At 48.7% G+C, this 19,633-nt stretch overlaps 1 protein-coding gene across 2 annotated transcripts; it reads right to left on the minus strand.

Annotated features, from left to right (window-relative positions):
* Positions 1 to 1,446: 1,446 nt before the first annotated feature.
* On the minus strand, positions 1,447 to 17,906 carry KPTN (kaptin, actin binding protein). 2 transcript variants are annotated; one of them, XM_087727514.1, is made up of 12 exons: positions 17,522 to 17,906; positions 16,070 to 16,152; positions 12,858 to 12,942; positions 12,599 to 12,653; positions 9,446 to 9,521; positions 7,607 to 7,680; positions 6,353 to 6,462; positions 6,091 to 6,204; positions 5,748 to 5,820; positions 5,506 to 5,641; positions 4,299 to 4,508; positions 1,447 to 1,936 (listed from the first exon to the last, which is right to left on the minus strand). In XM_087727514.1, the coding sequence occupies exons 1-12, from the start codon at positions 17,859 to 17,861 to the stop codon at positions 1,796 to 1,798; spliced, it is 1,497 nt and encodes a 498-aa protein (XP_087583640.1). In that variant the 5' UTR covers positions 17,862 to 17,906; the 3' UTR covers positions 1,447 to 1,795. The 2 variants fall into 2 exon arrangements, with proteins under 2 accessions (XP_087583640.1, XP_087583642.1); XM_087727516.1 differs by lacking the exon at positions 1,447 to 1,936 and adding an exon at positions 3,372 to 3,601.
* Positions 17,907 to 19,633: the final 1,727 nt, after the last annotated feature.

Here is a 19,633-nt window from a genome sequence, read left to right on the forward strand (position 1 = left end):
CAGGAGACACGCTGTTGTGTGACTTATGCAACGGGAGGAACTCTGGCTCCACCTCCTTCCCAGCCGTGGGGGTGATTCCCCCCGCCTGAAGCCTGGAGGCGTCTGAACGGGCCGCCCACACTTCCTACAGGTGAAGGCAAACGCGCCTTGCGTACCGAGGAGACACTGTGGGGCCTCCTGACCTGACAAGGACACGGCTACGGTCCCCCCTCCCCACTTTCCCATCAGGCTAAGATACCACAACCCCCACTCCCCTAATTGCAATGCTGCAAACTTCAGCTCTCTTCTTTCTCCCAGGCCATCTGTTCTCATTTGCCAGCAAAATCTGGAACAGGGACAGCTTTGTTGCTCTGCTGAGGAATAGGAGGAGGAGGAGGAGGAGGGAGGAGGAGGAGGAAGAGGGGGAGAGGAGGGAGGAAAAGAGGAGGAAGAGGAGGGAGGAGGAAGAGGGGGAGGGAGAAGAGGGGAAGAAAGAAGAGGGAGGAGGAAGAAGAAGAGAAGGGATAAGAGGAGAAAGAAGGGGGAGGAGGGAGAAGAGGAAAAGACATGAGGAAGAGGAAGAGAAGGGAGGAGGAAAAAGAGGGAGAAGAAGGGAGAAGAAGAGGAACAGGGAGGAGGAAGAGGGAGAAGAGGAGAAGAATGCGGGAGGAGGAGTCCCTTCCCACCAAAGGTGGTTCCTATTTTTCCACTTGCATTTTTTACCTGTTTTCGAACTGTTAGGTTGGCAGAAGCTGGGACAAGTTAATGGGAGCTCACTCTGTTACGCGGCGCTAGGGATTCGAACCGCCGATACTGCCGACCTTTCTGATTCACAAGCTCAGCGTCTCAGCCACTGAGCCACCCTGTTAGAAGAGTAAGAGGCCCTTACTCTCAGGAGCTCTGGGGAACTGCCCGGTGGACAGAGAGGACTCCAGGTTCGAGTAACTTAATAGCAGTTATCACCCTTGCCGTTCCAGATTATCTGTCCTGACAGGGAGCAGACCCCACTCACCATACATAGTCCTCAATGTACGACCACCATTGAGCCCAAAATTTACGTCGCTAAGTGAGACATTTGTTCAGTGAGTCTTGTCCCATTTTTCTTGCTACCCTTGTTAATTTAATTAAATTTAAATTTAATTTAATTTGATTTATAGGCCGCCCAATCCCGGAGGACTCGCCGAAGTGACTCGCTGAAGTCGTTAAGTGAGTGACACGGCTGTTAAGTGAATCTGGCTTCGCCCCATTGACTTTCTTCGTCAGGAGGTCGCAAAAGGGGATCGGATGATCCCCGGGCCACTGTGACCGTCATAAATAGGAAGCGGTTTGCCAAATTCTGATCCCGTGAGCCCGGGGAGGCTGCCATGGGTCGTAAGTGTGGAAAACGGTCATATGTCACTTTTTGTCCCCCCCAGAGCAGCCGTTGCAACATTGGTCGTTAAACAAAGTGTTGTTAAGTGAAAGGACTGTCTGTACAAAGATTTATTTTCTATTTATGACAATCTGGGTCATTCGGAGTAGCGCCCCCACCTGGAGGCCCAGAGACAAGTAAAGTTACTAAAGTTTGCTGGCCACAGAGCACTTCCTGTGCTTTGTGGCGCATCGTTTCGAGTCGGCCGCAGTTATGCCCGTGAAAGTGTCCCGGGAAGGGATCGGTCTTCTCGCCGCCTTCGCAGCCGCCTCCGTGAAATTCCCACGCTCTTTCCGGGGCCCCGCAGAAGGGAGTCCCCTTTGGAGGAGGCTCCCCTCCCGAGTCCATTCCTCGTTTCTCGGGGATGAAAAGAGCAGGGGGGAAGGGAAGGCACAGCCCGGCACCTCACGTTCTCGGTCCTTGGCCCTCCGTATCCTCAACTCCGGAATCTTGCTCCTGCACGGAAACGTTCGGTTGGGGAGCCCGGTTTGCCGCTTCCACCCGGAGCCGCCCTAGAAGACACTGGACGACGTCGGTCAGGCTGTGCTGCATTGAGGAGGGAAAGACGTCCGTTGGTTTGAAAATGGACATTGCCGCCTTTTTGCCCATGGCGACTCAAAGCGGCTTACAGGGTTATAGAAACCTCGAAAATTTGATTCTGTTATATTGTACTATATTAATTTATTTGATTCTTTTTGTTTGTTTTTATTCTTTGAAATGCGGTTTTATATTCTGTGAGCTGCCTTGAGTCGCCAGGGGAGAATAGGTGGCAATATAAATTCAGTAAATAAATCATCATCATCATCTTCATGGTAGTGGGCCTGGGTACTTGAGAGACCGCCTACTGCCAATTACCTCCACTAGACCGATTCGATCGCATCGATTAGGCCTCCTCCGAATCCCATCTTCTAGCCAGTGCAAACTGGCAACTACCCGGAGGAGAGCCTTCTCGGTGGCTGCTCCGTCCCTTTGGAATGAACTCCCCGTGGAGATTCGGACCCTCACCACCCTCCAATCCTTCCGCGCTGCTGTAAAGATCTGGCTATCCCGGCTGGCCTGGGGCTAAGATTATAGCCCCACTTGAATGGTGTGATTGTTGCGTTTTTCTCTTTTAATATGCTGTATTGTTTATTGTTTGTTGTTTCCCCCTCCCTTTTGAATTGTGAGCCGCCCTGAGTCCCCTTAGGGAAAAGGGCGGCATACAAATAATAAAAATAAAATAAAAAATAAATATACTATATATATACATACATACGTACATACATACAGTCTATCTATCTATCTATCTATCTATCTATCTATCTATCTATCTATCTATCTATCTATCTATCATCTACCTACCTACCTACCATCTCTCTCTCTCTCTCTCCCTACCTACCTTATCTATCTATCTATCTATCTATCTATCTATCTATCTATCTATCTACCTACCTACCTACCTACCTACCTACCTACCTACCTACCTACCTACCTACCTACCTACCTATCATATCTGTCTCTCTGTCTGTCTGTCTATCTATCTATCTATCAATCATCTATCTATCTATCTATCTATCTATCTATCTATCTATCTATCTATCATCTATCTATCTACCTATCTACCTATCATCTATCTACCTATCTATATCTATCTATCTATCTATCTATCTATCTATCTATCTATCTATCTATCTATCTATCTATCTATCTATCTACCTACCTACCTACCTACTACCTACCTATCATATCTGTCTGTCTGCCTGCCTGCCTGTCTATCTATCATCCATCCATCCATCCATCCATCCATCCATCCATCCATCCATCTATCTATCTCTATAGGCTATATGTATGTACGTTATGTATGTATGTATGTATGTATGTTCCAGCATAACTCTGGAACGCCTCGAGCAATTTCAACCAAACTTGGTACACATATGACTTACCCTCTAGAAACATATACTGGGGGGGTTAAGACACCCCTGGTGTGTGTGTGTGTGTGTGTGTGTGTGTGTGTGTGTGTGTGTTCCACCATAACTCTGGAATGCCTGGCCCGTTAAGGAAAGCGAGTGTGGTGTCCTAGAGCGGCAATTGTTTCTGATGTCAGTTGCTTCTCAGCTTCCTCTGGAAAGCCAGGAGTAACGTTTGCCCTCCAGTGGACCAAATGGGGAAGTGCCTGATGGATTTGGGGCAAAGTGCCAGGATCGTAGACAGGGCGGGAAAGAACAGGAGCGCCTGGGAGGGGGAAGAAAGTGGGCAGGGATGATGGGCAGGGGAGTAAGGGGAAGAAAGGCCCCCTCTCAATGGCTCCCCGTTAGACTAATGCTTCGGCGTTTATAAATACCCAGGCAACCATGAGTAACCAGCTAGTAAATAAATAAAATCAGCAACCAACGCAGCTCCCGCAGGAGAGGTGATACAAAACCATGCAGGCCACTGCATTTTGCACCAATCAGAGCTTCCGGATGCTCATCAGGGGCAGTCGAAGGAAACGAATAAATTTAGAAGGGACTAGAACTTTTGCAGGATAACGTATTTGTAATTGTCCCTTGTGAATTGAAATGTAGTTCAATTGTAACTTGAACATGAACTTCTGGTAAATGTTGCTTCTGCCTCTTAGTAGCAATAGCAATAGGACTTATATACCGCTTCATAGGGCTTTCAGCCCCCTCTAAGCGGTTTACAGAGTCAGCATATTGCCCCCAACAACAATCCGGATCCTCATTTCACCCACCTCGGAAGGATGGAAGGCTGAGTCAACCCTGAGCCGGTGAGATTTGAACCGCCGAACTGCAGAACTGCAGTCAGCTGAAGTACCCTGCAGTGCTGCCTTTAACCACTGCGCCACCTCGGCTCCTCTTGGGTGGGCTTTGCTGTAGGTGCCTTCTACACCGCTCCCCCCACCCTCTTCTTCTTCTCCCGGCACACACACCTGGAGTATGTGCAACCCCTTCAGACACACCACAGCCAGTTCGCAGAGTCCGTCGCAGGTCAGGTCTACGTAATCCATGGACAACAAAGGGCTGGGGAAAGTGCGCTGCCAGAGGAGGTGGAAGTCCCCGCGAGGCTGCTGGGAAGAGGGGCGTCTCGCTGTGGTCGCCACGCAGGTGTTTTCAGCCCGGTATTTGTAGCATAAAAGCTCCTAAAAGACAAGAGGGTTGCATAATACTGCCAAGCAGGAGATGGGGGGAAAAACAATCAAGCCATGTAGGTCTCGAGAAATCTCAGTATTTATTTATTTATTTATTTGACTTATATACCGCTTCATAGGGCTTGCAGCCCTCTCTAAGCAGTTTAGTTAGAAGCCATTTATGTTTTTACCCACCAAAACCTGTCCAATGACCTAGACCAGGGGTGTCAAACTCAATTTCATCGAGGGGCGATTCAGGGCTGTGGTTGACCGTGTGTGTGTGAGAGAGAGAGAGAGAGACAGAGAGAGACAGAGACAGAAACAGAGAGAGAGAGAAACAGAGAGAGAGAGAGAAAGAGAAAGAGAGACAGAGAGAGAGAGAAAGAGAGAGAGATAGAGACAGACAGAGACAGACAGACAGACAGACACTGGGTGGGCATAGCCAAGTGGGTGGGTGTGGCCAGCCTGACACCACTACCCAAACTGCTGGCATGTTTCCTCTTTGCATTGGGTGTGTGTGTGTGTGAGAGAGAGAGAGAGAGAGAGAAAGGGAGAGAGAGAGAGAGAGATAAAGAGAGAGAGATAAAGAGAGAGACAAAGAGAGAAAGAGAAAGAGAGACAGAGAGAGACAGAGAGAAAGAGAGAGAGACAGAGAGAAAGAGGGAGAGACAGAGAGAGACAGACAGAAACAGACAGACAGACAGACACTGGGTGGGCATAGCCAACTGGGTGGGTGTGGCCAGCCTGACACCACTACCCAAACTGCTGGCATGTTTCCTCTTTGCATTGGGTGGACCGGGCTGAAGCGATGTGGGCCGGCCTCTTACATTTTCCAGGCTGGAAAATTTTCCAGGACGTTTTCCGTGACCACATCGTGGGCCGTATCCATCCCACGGGCCTCGTGTTTGACACCCCTGATCTAGGAAAATACCTTCAATTGTAATTTAACTGGGGGGAAAAACCAGACAGCCACACTTTGCCCTAAGGACAGGAATGGCTAACCTCTTACCTGCCCGTAGGTGCCCAGCAGGATCTCCGGCTCACTGTCGAAGTCGACATCTGTCACCAGGGCACAGAGCACGCTGTCGTACTGGTCACTCAGGGGCAAGACCAACTGGTCCTCCAGACCACTGTGCAGCACATTCCTAGAAAGAACGGGGGGGGGGGAGGGGGACACAAGCTCTCAAGCAAGCGGAAGCCAGGTGGGAGGGTGAGGGGGATCAGATTTCCCGTTCCACCTACTTTACTCACCGGTAGACGACCGAGAGTTCGAGGGTGCTGGTTACGAGGACGCTGTAGCTTTGAGGGTTAGGATTGGCGGTGCCTGGGCGAGATGCAAAAGAGCAGAGAGCAGAGAAGTTGGGTTGAGTGAACGTCGTGCTTCCCAACCTTAGCGACTTGAAGAAGGGTGGACTTCAACTCCCAGAATTCCCCAGCCAGCTAAGCTGGCTGGGGAATTCTGAGAGTTGAAGTCCACCCCTCTTCAAGTTGATTGAGAAAGATGGAGATAAGGATTTACATGGCTCCTCTGGGCCACCAAGGCGGGGAGAGTCTCCTTCCCAATCCCCCTTTCCCCCTTCTCTTCCCGTCTCACCTTTTGTAGACACGATCCCAGATGGGTCGCCTGGCTGGCCGATGCTTGGGAGAGCAAAAACCAGGACCTTGGAGATGGGACCGTCCTGTTGGATGCTCCAGCTGTGCAGCACCACTGGAGTCCAGAAGAAGAGAAGGGGCACCAATCAATCCACCCAAGCGGTCCTCACTTACTAGGCTGCAGTCCAAACTTTGAGGAGGAGCCAGAGTTAAGCCCCACCCTCCCGGAGGAAAGGAGTGGAGGAGGGAGGGGTGGGTCTTACCTCGCTCGGCTGGTTCAACCTGAGCGACTCGGATGTATCCGCTCTGGCAGCCAAAAGCTGTGATCCGTTGCCCCGAATGGGGAATGTTGTAGACGTCGAGCCACAGGACGCTGCGAAGAGGGGAGGGGTTGTGAGAGAAAGATTTGGGGGGAAGGAGGGAGGGAAGGAGAGAAGGAAGGGAGGGAGGGGAGAAAGGAGGAGGGAGGGAAGGAAGGAGAGAAAGAAGGGAGGGAGAAGGAAGGAGAGAAAGAAGGGAGGGAGGAAAGGAAGGAGAGAAAGAAGGGAGGGGAGAAGGTGGGAAGGAGAGAAAAGAGGGAGGGAAGGAAGGAGAGAAAGGAGGGAAGGAAGGAGAGAAGGTGGGAAGGAGAGAAAAGAGGGAGGGAAGGAAGGAGAGAAAGAACGGAGGGAGGGAAGGAGAGAAAGAAGGGAGGGGGGAAGGAAGGAAGGAGAGAAAGAAGGAAGGGAGGGAAGGAGAGAAGGTGGGAAGGAGAGAAAAGAGGAGGGAAGGAAGGAGAGAAAGAAGGGAGGGAGGAAAGGAAGGAGAGAAAGAAGGGAGGGAAGGAGAGAAGGTGGGAAGGAGAGAAAAGAGGGAGGGAAGGAAGGAGAGAGAGGGAAGGAAGGAGAGAAGGTGGGAAGGAGAGAAAAGAGGGAGGGAAGGAAGGAGAGAAAGAACGGAGGGAGGGAAGGAAGGAGAGAAAGAAGGGAGGGTGGAAGGAAGGAAGGAGAGAAAGAAGGAAGGGAGGGAAGGAGAGAAGGTGGAAGGAGAGAAAAGAGGGAGGGAAGGAAGGAGAGAAAGAAGGGAGGGAAGGAAGGAGAGAAAGAAGGGAGGGTGGAAGGAAGGAAGGAGAGAAAGAAGGAAGGGAGGGAAGGAGAGAAGGTGGGAAGGAGATAAAAGAGGGAGGGAAGGAAGGAGAGAAAGAAGGGAGGAAGGAAGAAGAGGAAGGAGAGAAGGAAGGGAGGAAGGAGGGAGGAGGAAGGAAGAGAGGAGGGAGGAAGGGGTCACGCCTGTCCCGCCCCCTGTCCTTAGGGCTCCGTATGTCATAAGCTGAGGATTCCCTGTGTACCTGATACCGTGTCAAATACTGTAATTAGCACCCAATGGCTGTTTCGCCCAGATCTCCACCTAAACCCAATCAGCCCCGTTATGGCTTAGTGGATGATTGAGCCAAGTCAAGACCCATCGGCCCCTTCATTCTGCCCCTCCCTCACCACCCCCACCACTTCAAGCCTTGATAACAAACCAGGTTTGCCTACTTGCTTGGCAGCTCCTTAAGTTCCGGAAAGAGATTCTCCACCGGCTGCTCCTCGAATTGATGGAGCTCTTCATTCTGCAAAATCAACCAATCGATCAAACAAGGTACAGGTGAGCCCTGTATGATGAAGAGGAGGAGGAGGAACAGTTGGTCCAGTGCCTGACAGAAGGCAGAGGAGAGGAGAGCACTGGAAATCTATGGGCCGGTCCTTGGGACAGAAGATCCACCGCTGCTAAAGAAGCCCCACCCTGGCTCTGGGGATCAAAGGCAGGGGGTGGAGATTAATAGATGTGGCAGAGGAGAGGAGAGCAGTGGAAATCTATGGGCCGGTCCTTGGGACAGAAGATTCACCGCTGCTAAAGAAGCCCCACCCTGGCTCTGGGGATCAAAGGCAGGGGGTGGAGATTAATAGATGTGGCAGAGGAGAGGAGAGCAGTGGAAATCTATGGGCCGGTCCTTGGGACAGAAGATTCACCGCTGCTAAAGAAGCCTCACCCTGGCTCTGGGGATCAAAGGCAGGGGGTGGAGATTAATAGATGTGGCAGAGGAGAGGAGAGCAGTGGAAATCTATGGGCCGGTCCTTGGGACAGAAGATTCACCGCTGCTAAAGAAGCCCCACCCTGGCTCTGGGGATCAAAGGCAGGGGGTGGAGATTAATAGATGTGGCAGAGGAGAGGAGAGCAGTGGAAATCTATGGGCCGGTCCTTGGGACAGAAGATTCACTGCTGCTAAAGAAGCCTCACCCTGGCTCTGGGGATCAAAGGCAGGGGTGGAGATTAATAGATGTGGCAGAGGAGAGGAGAGCAGTGGAAATCTATGGCCGGTCCTTGGGACAGAAGATTCACTGCTGCTAAAGAAGCCCCACCCTGGCTCTGGGGATCAAAGGCGGGATGAGGGGCGGAGATGAGTAGCTTTGGCAAACAACTATTCATCTCCCTGCCAGTCAGACTTGTTAGCCTGCATTGAGAGGGAAACCTTTTGCTGGAGCTAATGGCACTCCTAATCAAGGCCTCAATACAATAAAATAGCAGAGTTGGAAGGGACTTGGAGGTCTTCTAGTCCAACCCCCTGCCTAGGCAGGAAACCCCTAGACCGTTTCAGACAAATGGCTATCCAACATCTTCTTAAAGACTTCCAGTGTTGGGGCATTCACAACTTCAGGAGGCAAGCTGTTCCACTGATTCATTGTTCTAACTGTCAGGAAATTTCTCCTCAGTTCTAACTTGCTTCTCTCCTTGATTACTTTCCACCCATTGCTTCTTGTCCTGCCTTCAGATGCCTTGGAGAATAGCTTGACTCCCTCTTCTTTGTGGCAACCCCTGAGATATTGGAAGACTGCTATCATGTCTCCCCTAGTCCTTCTTTCTATTAAACTAGACCTACCCAGTTCCTGCAACCGTTCTTCCTATGTTTTAGCCTCCAGTCCCCTAATCCTCTTTGTTGCTCTTCTCTGCACTCTTTCCAGAGCCTCAACATCTTTTTTACATCGTGGCGACCAAAACTGGATGCCGTATTCCAAGTGTGGCCTTCCCAAGGCCTTATAAAGTGGTATTAACCCTTCACGTGATCTTGATTCTCTCCCTCTGTTGATGCAGCCTAGAACTGTGTTGGCTTTTTTGGCAGCTGCTGCCCACGGCTGGCTCCTATTTAAATGGTTGTCCTCTAGGACTCCAAGATCCATCTCACAGTTACTGCTATTGAGGAAGGTACCACCCATACTGTGCCTCTTTTGAGTTCACTTCCGAGGGCTTCTGAGTGTTTGGGGAGCTGGGTCAGAACAGCACCATAGAGGAGAGGGACTGGAATACCCAGACAGGCAAAGTCCATCTGGAGGTCTCACCTCTTTGTAAAGATGAATGGCAGGATCGTTTCCACTCAGGAGGAAGACAGTCTCGGGCCGATCAGCAACCTGGACTCTACACCACCAAAAGTAGCATTGAATAGGTCAACTTTGAAATCCACAAGGAGAATAGATCCTTTTTTGCCCTCCCCAGCCCCCAGGAGCACTTTCAAAGCCTCTGCACGTCCATTTTTGCAAAGGGGGCGGGGTTTCGGGAGGTGAAAAATGCTGTATTCAGTGTATAAGACGCAGCCAGGTTTTCAGCCTCTTTTTTTGGGGTGGGGAAAAGGTGCATCTTATACTCTGAAAAATACGATAGGTATTGCCAAAGGTGAGAGAGGGCCATATAATTTGAGGCTGGCTGTATGTCGAAACCCCAGAAAGAGAATTGCTCTCTTGCCAAGTCCACTTAAATGGAGACTGGGCAAAGGAAGGAAGGAAGGAAGGAAGGAAGGAAGGGAGGGAGGAAGGAGGGATGGAGGGAAGGAAGGCAGAGGGAGGGAAGGAAGGAAGGAGGGAGGGAGGGAGGGAGGGAGGGAAGGAGGGAGGGAGGGAGGGAAGGAAGGAAGGAAGAGGGAGGGAGGGAGGGAAGGAAGGAAGGAGGGAGGGAAGGAAGGAAGGAGGGAGGGAAGGAAGGCGGGAGGGAGGGAAGGAAGGAAGGAGGGAGGGAGGGAGGGAAGGAAGGAAGGAGGGACGGAGGGAGGGAAGGAGGAGGGAGGGAGGGAGGGAAGGAAGGACGGCGGGAGGGAGGGAAGGGAGGGAGGGAGGGAGGGAGGAGGAAGGAAGGAAGGTGGGAGGGAGGGAAGGAAAGGAGGGAGGGAGGGAAGGAAGGAAGGCGGGAGGGAGGGAAGGAAGGCGGGAGGGAGGGAGGGAGGGAAGGAGGGAGGGAGGGAGGGAAGGAGGGAAGGAAGGAAGGAAGGAAGGAAGGAAGGAAGGAAGGAAGGAAGGGGAAAGGAGGAAATGATCCTGCGTTTCTGATCAGATCCTTGTTCCTTCTGGAGTCCGGAAGGATCTCAGAGGAGACATGGCTAAGATAGTGACTCACGATGAGGGATGAAGGACTGGCTCATCGAAGAGGAAGCAAGGCTGAGTTTAACCATAGTAACAACTTTGGAGCCGCTGTACTCCTCCAACTATTTTAATTTAGAAAATTCTTGGGAGCTCTGCTCATCGGCTGGGCGGAGAACTTGAGCATCCTGAGTGCAGCTGACAGCCAGTAGCTCAGAAAGTGAAGCGGACAAATATAGAAAGCGAATGTTTTCCCTGAACTGCATTAGTCATGGCAGGCTTCCGTCATCTCCAAGTTCAAGGCCATGAACATCCTTCGCTGGAGAATTAACTAATTTTCCTTCCTTCCTTCCTTCTCCTGCCTTCCCTTCTCTTCCTTTTTCCCTCCATCCCTTCCCTATTTCCTTCTTTCCTCCCTCCCTCTCTCCCTCCCTCATCTTACCTTCTCCTTTCTCCTATCTCTTCCTTCCTTATCTTGCCTTCTCCTTCCTTCCTTCTTCCTACCCACCTTCCCTCCCTCCTCCTTTCCATTCCTACTTCTTTCCTCCCTCCCTTGTCTCGCCTTCTCCTTCCTTCCTTCCTTCTCCTGCCTTTCCCTTTCTCCCTTTTTCCCTCCCTCCCTTTCCTTCCTCTTTCCTTCCTCCCTCTCTCATCTTACCTTCTCCTTTCTCCTATCTCATCCTTCCTTATCTTGCTTTTTCCTTCCTTCTTCCCACCCTCCCTCCCTCCTTCCATACCTACTTCTTTCCTCCCTCCCTTGTCTTGCATTCTCCTTTCTTCTCCTCCTTCGTTCCTTGACTTGCCTTCTCCTCCCTTCCTTCCCTTTCTTCCTTTTTCCCTCCCTCCCTCCCTCCCCTTCCTATTTCCTTCTTTCCTCCCTCCCTCCCTCATCATACCTTCTCCTTTCTCCTATCTCGTCCTTTCTTATCTTGCCTTCTCGTTCCTTCCTTCCTTCTTCCCACCCACCTTCCCTCCTTCCTTTCATTCCTACTTCTTTCCTCCCTTGTCTTGCATTCTTTCTTCTCCTCCTTCGTTCCGTCTTACCTTCTCCTTCCTTCCTTCCTTCTCCTGCCTTCCCCTTTCTTCCTTTTTCCCCACCCTCCATTCCCTTTCTATTTCCTTCTTTCCTTCCTCCCTCCCTCCCTCATCTTACCTTCTCCTTTCTCCTATCTCGTCCTTCCTTGTCTTGCCTTCTCCTTCCTTCCTTCTTCCCACCCTCCCTCCTTCCTTCCATTCCTACTTCTTTCTTCCCTCCGTCTTGCCTTCTCCTTTCTCCTCCTCCTTCGTTCCTCATCTTGCCTTCTCCTTCCTTCCTTCCTTCTCCTGCCTTCCCCTTTCTTCCTTTTCCCTCTCTCCCTTCCCTTCCTATTTCCTTCTACCCTCCCTCTCTCATCTTACCTCTTCCTTTCTCCTATCTCATCCTTCCTTTTCTTGCTTTTTCCTTCCTTCTTCCTCCCTCCCTCCTTCCATTCCTACTTCTTTCCTCCCTCCCTCGTCTTGCATTCCTCCTTTCTTCTCCTCCTTCGTTCCCTGTCTTGCCTTCTCCTTCCTTCCTTCCTTATCCTGCCTTCCCTTCCTTCCTTTTTCCCTCCCTCCATTTCCTTCCTATTTCCTTCTTACCTCTCATCTTACCTTTTCCTTTCTCCTCCTTTGTTCCTTGTCTTGCCTTCTCCTTCCTTCCTTCCTTCCTTCCTTCCTTCCTTCCTTCCTTCCTTCCTTTCCTCTTTCCTCCCTCCCTCCCCCTTGAATTCTCCTTTCTTTTCCTTCCTTCCTTGTCCTGCCTTCTCCCTTCCATTCCCATTTTCTTTCCTCTCTCGCCTTCTCTGTCCTTCTTTCCTTTCTTTTCCTTTCCTTTCTTTCCGTCCTTCCTTCCTTCCTTCCTTCCTTCCTTTCCTCTTTCCTCCCTCCCTCCCCTTGAATTCTCCTTTCTTTTCCTTCCTTCCTTGTCCTGCCTTCTCCCTTCCATTCCCATTTCTTTCCTCTCTCGCCTTCTCTGTCCTTCTTTCCTTTCTTTTCCTTTCCTTTCCTTTCCGTCCTTCCTTGCCTTTCCTAAATGACAAATAAGCACGGATGTGTGGCGTTTCCGCATGCGTTAACGTCAGCAGGGGAAGGCAAAAGGTTGGATAGGTTTGTTGAGGTACGTACTCTGCATGGTACAGCTGGAAAGGTGTGAACTGCAATTCCAGGTTCAAGCAGCTTTCTGGAAAAACCCCAAAGGGGAAAAAATGTTAATGTCAGGTGCTGCTTCATTTAATAATCAGGAAATGCATGAATGAAGGTTCTCCCTATTTTTCTTATATCCATTTTCTTAAAGGGAAACCTCAAAGAGACCAGGGATGGAAAAACACGGAGGGGGAGTGGGGGAGATGGCAACCCAGAACAGAGCTGGGCAGAGGAAACTCACGTGCAATGGAATCCAGATTATATTCAGAACCAGGCTCATAGTCACAATAAATATTAAGGAAAGGACTGGCTTTATCTCCAGAATCCTGAAAAGGAAAACAAGACCATTAAAAAAAAAACCATGGTTTATATTCCACAATGTGAAAAGGATTGTGGTAGAAATAGGGATGTAAAATGCCTAGAACAGGGCTGTCATAGCAATAGCAATAGCAGTTAGACTTATATACCGCTTCATAGGGCTTTCAGCCCTCTCTAAGCGGTTTACAGAGTCAGCACATTGCCCCCACAGTCTGGGTCCTCATTTTACCCACCTCGGAAGGATGGAAGGCTGAGTCAACCTTGAGCCGGTGAGATTAGAACCGCTGAACTGCAGATAACAGTCAGCTGAAGTGGCCCGCAGTACTGCACCCTAACCACTACGCCACCTCGGCTCTTGGCCGAGGTCATCCAGCCCACGAGGTGCTTTGATCTAGTCCATGGGGCCACCCTGGAAACAGGAGGACTGGCCCACGGTGCCTCTGCCAGTGAAAACGGGAGCCCGTTTTCGCTGACAAGAGGGTTGCAGAAGTCCATCGCAACCAAAAATGGAGCTTGGAAGCCCATTTTCGCTGGCAGAGCGCTCTGGCCACCACAGACGCCCCAACACTAGGGATATCAAGCTGGCCCCGCCCCGCCCCTCCCAGACTCCGCGAGGTCAAACACAACTCTGATGCGGCCCTCAATGAAATCAAGTTTGGCACACCTGGCCTAGAATTATAGGGATCTCCTGCAGACCTTACCTGTGGAGAACACACCAGATTGTGGAAAGGAATAAAATAGCAGTTAGTCCTTGACTTACGACCACAATTGAGCCCAAATTTTCTATTGATAAGCGAGACAGTTTTTAAGGGAGCTTTGCCGCATTTTACAACCTTTCTTGCCATCGCTGTTAAGGAAATCCCTGCCGTTGTTCAGTTAATTGCACTTCGAACGGTCACTAAATTAAATCATTGTAAGTCAAGGACTGCCTGTATTATTCACCGACCTGCCACTAAGTGGATAAAGATGAGTGATAGAGAACCCTTAGGCACGGGTTCTAGGGAAAAGATGAGAAACACGTGTAGCCAAAAAAAAGGGGGGAAACGAGAGCATGCATCTCCAAAATGTTTAAAAATCTGGATCCAAATTGTTGGAAGTGTAAAAAAAAAAACCACCAGGCACTTTTTATCATATGCGGTGGACGTGCAATGAGGCAAAAAATTATTGGAAAATGATTCAATCATGGTTAGAACAAATGGTGGGAGACCAAACCTTGTTTAAACCGGAATTTTTTCTCCTAGGTATAATACCAGAGGGGTATAAGAAAGATACACTTTATCTAATTATTCATGTTCTAACTGAGGCGTGCATAATTTATGCACAATATTGGAAAAAAAGAAAATACACCCTCAGAGCTAGATATAATCAGGAAAGTGTTGGCCTGTGCAGAAGCAGATAGTCTCCCTCTTGAACTTAAAAATAAAAGGGGAATCAGAATATTTTGAAGCCTGGAATAGATTTTATGACTGGTATAAGACAAGGGGACAAGACCGGAACAAACTGTATATATGTATATTGTGATTGGATAGAAAGAATGATAATGTATTTAGTAGGCTAATTGTCAATAGTTGTGACTAGCGGCATATAATGTGAATGTATAGTCACTCCGATTTCGCGGTATTGCATTGTTTTAAATGTAAAAATAATAAAAATATATTGAAAAAGAAAAGAAAGAAAAGAAAAGAGAGCAAGCACTGGGCACCTTCCACCGTCCCAAGTCTTCACAGATGCCCTCTGCTGTTTTAAATGGTATTTTCCGTGCTGCCAAGAATAAAGCCGTGAATTGCTCAGAGGCACCAGTGAACTTAAAGAGGCAGGACAGTCGGTGTTGGTAGGCAAAGGTTTCAAACAGTATACAATGCAGGTGGTCCTTGACTTACAGCCGTTGGTTAAGGGGCTGTTCAAAGTTAAAACGGCACTCAAAAAAGCGACACATGACCCTTCTCCACACTTAACGACTGTTGCAGCGTCGCCATGGTCATGCAATCAAAATTCAAAGGCTTGACAACCGGCATAGATTTATGATGGTTTGCAGTGCCCCAGGCAGGGGTGGGCTTCAAAAATTTTAGCAACGGGTTTTCTGCCTGGTTGCATGGTGGGTGTGGGCTAATCGGACTCCTGCACCACACTGTGTGTGTGTGTGTGTGTGTGTGTGTGTGTGTGTGTGTGTTTTCATCTCCCCAAGCTCCAGAGGCTTTTGTGAAAAATCCAAAGGATGGCCTAATTAATTTACGAGCCTCAAGACAAAGTTCAAAAGAAATCCATTACTTTATTAGGATCAACATTTTGGCATGTTCTTCTGTAGAGCCGAAACTGGTTCCCACTTAATTGCGTTTGAACTTTACCCCCTGTATTTCCCCTCCCTTCTGTCTGTGTCATAAATCACATTCACCAACAAGTTGCTACAGCAGGCTATGAGCATGCACATTTCACACACCAGCTTAGGAATATGAGACCTGACTCTGGCCAAAGGTATGCATGGAATTCTACTCCCCCCCCCTTTTTTTAATGTTGACTTGATAGTAGTCATGAAAACACTTTACAAGTTGACATCCGGCTCCCCTCACTTCACTACTATCAAGTCGACAGCTTTCTTCAAGTCTCCGGGAGGGTGAAAATGGCCTCCGGAAGCTCCCTGGAGGCTGGACACGGGGCCATTTCCGGCATTCCGGAGCCTCCAGGATCTATAAGGTACCTACTGAGGGGACAGCCGCTCGGTAGCCCAACTTTTGTGATCAACCTGGGTTTTCCACAACGGCAAAGAAAATGTTTGAGTTGCAGCCTGCAGGATTTCTGCAAATATGTCACATACCTTAAGAGCCAAGGTGGCGCAGTGGTTAAATGCAGCACTGCAGGCTACTGCTAGATCAGCAGTTCAGCGGTTCAAATCTCACCGGCTCAGGGTTGACTCAGCCTTCCATCCTTCCGAGGTGGGTAAAATGAGGACCCAGATTGTTGGGGGCAATATGCTGACTCTCTGTAAACCGCTTAGAGAGGCCTGAAAGGCCTATGAAGCGGTATATAAGTCTACTGCTATTGCTATTGCTATTAAAAAAAAGTGAAGCTAGCAAACGGGGACACGTCACTTGTAACAAATTGCAAGGAAAATGAATGAATGAAAAATGACCTGCATACCTTAATGAAGGTGATTCCCACGACAAGGCCTCTTTTGGGAGACGGTTTGTTGAAAGTGTCAATAGAAACAATTTCAGCATCAACTGGAGGGGGGAAAAAAGAGCTACTTAATGTTATGCAACCCTACCAGAGATCCCACAAAGAAAATAATCTCTTGCAGATAATGACATTTTACAAATGCATCCTTTACGACTAGGAATCTCCTTCCTACGCAGGTGGCCCTCGACTTAAGACCACATTCGAGCCCAAAATTTCTGTTGCTAATCGAGACATTTGTTAAGTGAGTTTTGCCCCATTTTATGACCTTGCTAAGTGAATCGCTGCAGTTGTTAAGTTAGTAACATGGTGATGTAGTGAATGTGGCTTCCCCATGGCCTTTGCTGGTCAAAAGGTCATAAAAGTTGATCAAATGACCCCAGGACACTGCAACCATCATAAATATTTGTTGATAAGAATCAGAATTTTGACCATATGACCATGCATATATGGGGATGCTGCAACAGTGATAAGTATAGAAAAGCCATTCCACTGATCAATTGCTCTAAACATTAGGAATTTTCTCCTTAATTTTAGATTACATCTTTCCTTGATTAGTTTCAATGTATTGTTTCGTGTGTGTGTGTGTGTGTGTGTGTGTGTGTGTGTGTCACAACCCCTGGTATGCCCTAATATGAGAGGTAGCATACTGCTTCCTTTCTCTGTCTATCAGCTCATCACAAGAGACCATCCAGAGAGAAACCCATTATTTTTTTTAATGTTGCCTTTTTGTTACATTTGTGTTGCATTTGTGCTGATAAATAAATAAAGGGAGACTAGTATAGATCTATTTCAAGCTATTTAGCTCTCATCAGCTAGCCATACCCTTACTGGGATTTGACCCTGTGGGTATGGCTAGCTGATAAGAGCTAAATAGCTTGAAATAGATCTATACTAGTCTCCCTTTATTTATCAGCACAAATGCAACACACACACACACGTATGTATGTATGTATGTATGTATGTATGTATGTGTGTGTATGTATATACATATGTGTGTGTGTATATCTATCTATCTATCTATCTATCTATCATCTATCTATCATCCATCTATCTATCATTCTATCTATCATTCTATCTATCTATCAATCTATCATCTATCTATCATCAATCAATCCATCAATCCATCATCCATCCATCCATCCATCCATCCATCCATCCATCCATCTATCTATCTATCTATCATCAATCTATCATCTATCATCCATCCATCCATCCATCCATCCATCCATCCATCCATCCATCCATCCATCTATCTATCTATCTATCTATCATCAATCTATCATCTATCATCCATCCATCCATCCATCCATCCATCCATCCATCCATCCATCCATCCATCCATCCATCTATCTATCTATCTATCTATCTATCTATCTCCCAGACATGGGCAGCCCTCCCCACCCCCACCCTTACCTGGGATGTAGGTGAACTGCACCTCCCTGGCCACCGGCCGCAGGTTCCGCTTCATGTCTTGGTAGCGGAAATAAATCACTTTCCCTTTGAGGGTGGCCGCCAGGAGCCCCCCAGGGCCTTCTCCAGGGACCCCTGCCTGGCCTGGCGCCCCCAGCCCCGCTGAAAGCTCTGCTCCCCATTGGGAGAAGAGTTCTGCCCCGGCATCCTCCGCCCCCGCCTCTTGTCCTCGCCCGCCCCCGTGAGCCGCCCCGGGCAAGGCCGCCAGCCCATAGACGTTGCTTTGGGAGGAGAAGCGGGTGAAGCTGTCCTCCAGGAAGGGGAAGCTGCGGGGAGGCTCCATCCCGATTCAGGCACCGCCAAGGGCAGCCCCGTCCGCCATGTCTTCTTCACCGCCCCCCCCCCCCGAAACAGGACGCGACGGTCAGAGGGGAGGGCTTTCGACGGTGCAGTCGCGCGGCGGGTGACGTCACCGGGTGGAATATGCGCTGTTTGATGGCAGCGAAGCTGGAGGAGAGGCGGTGACGTCATCTAACAGCCAGGCTGGACTGTTTAAACCAGGTTTCTTTTTGGCGTTTGTTTTAATTCTGATCTAAATGGAAATTAGTTCAAAATGTGGGCTCCATCGGGCAGCCCTTGTTCTTTCCGCATTTAATACATTGTGTCGTTTCATCACTGGAGCCGCTTGTCTGAAATAGTGTAAGCATAGGGCAGGGGTCCCCAAACTTGGCAACTTTTAAGACTGGTGGACTTCAACTCCCAGAATTCTGCAGCCAGCTCTGCAGAGAATTGGCTGGAGAACTCTGGGAGTTGAAGTCCACTAGTCTTAAAGTTGCTAAGTTTGAAGGCTTCTGGTATAGGATCTTCCTGCTTGAGCAGGGGGTTGGACTAGAAGACCTCCAAGGATCCTCCCAGTTCTATCCTGATTGATGGATTGATTGACTGCAAGAGAGACTACGGGGAGTCACTTTTTAGGAAAACTGGATTTTTCTAAAGGGCAGGTGCAGCATTGCAAGAGATTTTTGGGACTCAACGTACTTGAAAAGGTTGTTTGCCATTTCAAAAGGTCTCGACAAGCACAATGGATTTGTAATCCATTAAAATTGATATCATGCTTGAAGTTTAACTAATGCTCACTACCTATCTTCTTACCCTACCCCAATTTAAATCCCACACTAGTCATTATGCCTTTAATCAAAATGGTCCAATTCCTGATCTCTTCTCCTGTAATAATATAGCTTTACTGGTGCTTTCTCCCAATTTCAGGTAGTCCTCAGCTTACGACCACAACTGAGCCCCAGATTTTATGTTGTTAAGTGAGACATTTGTTACGTGAGTTCCCCCCCCCCCATTTACGACCTTTCTTGCCACAATTCTTCAGGGAATCCTTGCGGTTGTTAAATTAGTAACACGGTTGTTAAGCAAATCTGGCTTCCCCATTGACTTTGCTTGCCAGAAGATTGCAAAAAGTGATCACATCACACACACACACACAGGACACTGCGACCGTCATAAATATGAGTTAATTTTCAAGCGTCTGAATTTTGATCACGTGACCATAGGGATGCTGCGACAGTCGTAAGTGTGAAAAACAGTCGTCTTTTTTCAGTGCCGCTGTAACTTGAACTACGCCTGTATTATACCATCTGTACCTTTTTTTAAAAAAAATTTCACCTGTCACCTTAGTTTAAATCTCACCCACCCCCAACCATTTGTCTTTCAGCCTCTTCAGAATGTTTCACTGGCTGTGCAGTGTTTTTACCCAAGGGCGTACAGAATGAAGGTATATTCGCTTTTAAGGCAATACGAGATCTGGTTGGAGTCACAAATTCCAGCTTCATGCTTTTATTTCTAGTTTGTACTGTTAACATGGCAAGAACAGCTTACAAAACGCTATTGGTCTAAAATCACGCCAGGAGGCAGCTAATTCAGGTTATGCTTCCGTGAACACATCGTCCTCTCTCTCCTAGTCTGGCCGGTTTTATTAGTTCCGCCTCACCTGGTCATTAGTTCTGGGGCAACAGGTGTAGCACAAAGAAGCAGCAATATGGGACATCGCAAAATGTTTATGACTTCAGAAGCTACATAAAGGTTTGAAATAAAGGAAGCTCTGGA

This window comes from Thamnophis sirtalis, unplaced genomic scaffold (genome assembly GCF_051295495.1).
Source record: "Thamnophis sirtalis isolate CommonGarterSnake01/CBP01778 unplaced genomic scaffold, rThaSir2_p1.2 scaffold_13, whole genome shotgun sequence".
Lineage (NCBI taxonomy): Eukaryota > Metazoa > Chordata > Lepidosauria > Squamata > Natricidae > Thamnophis > Thamnophis sirtalis.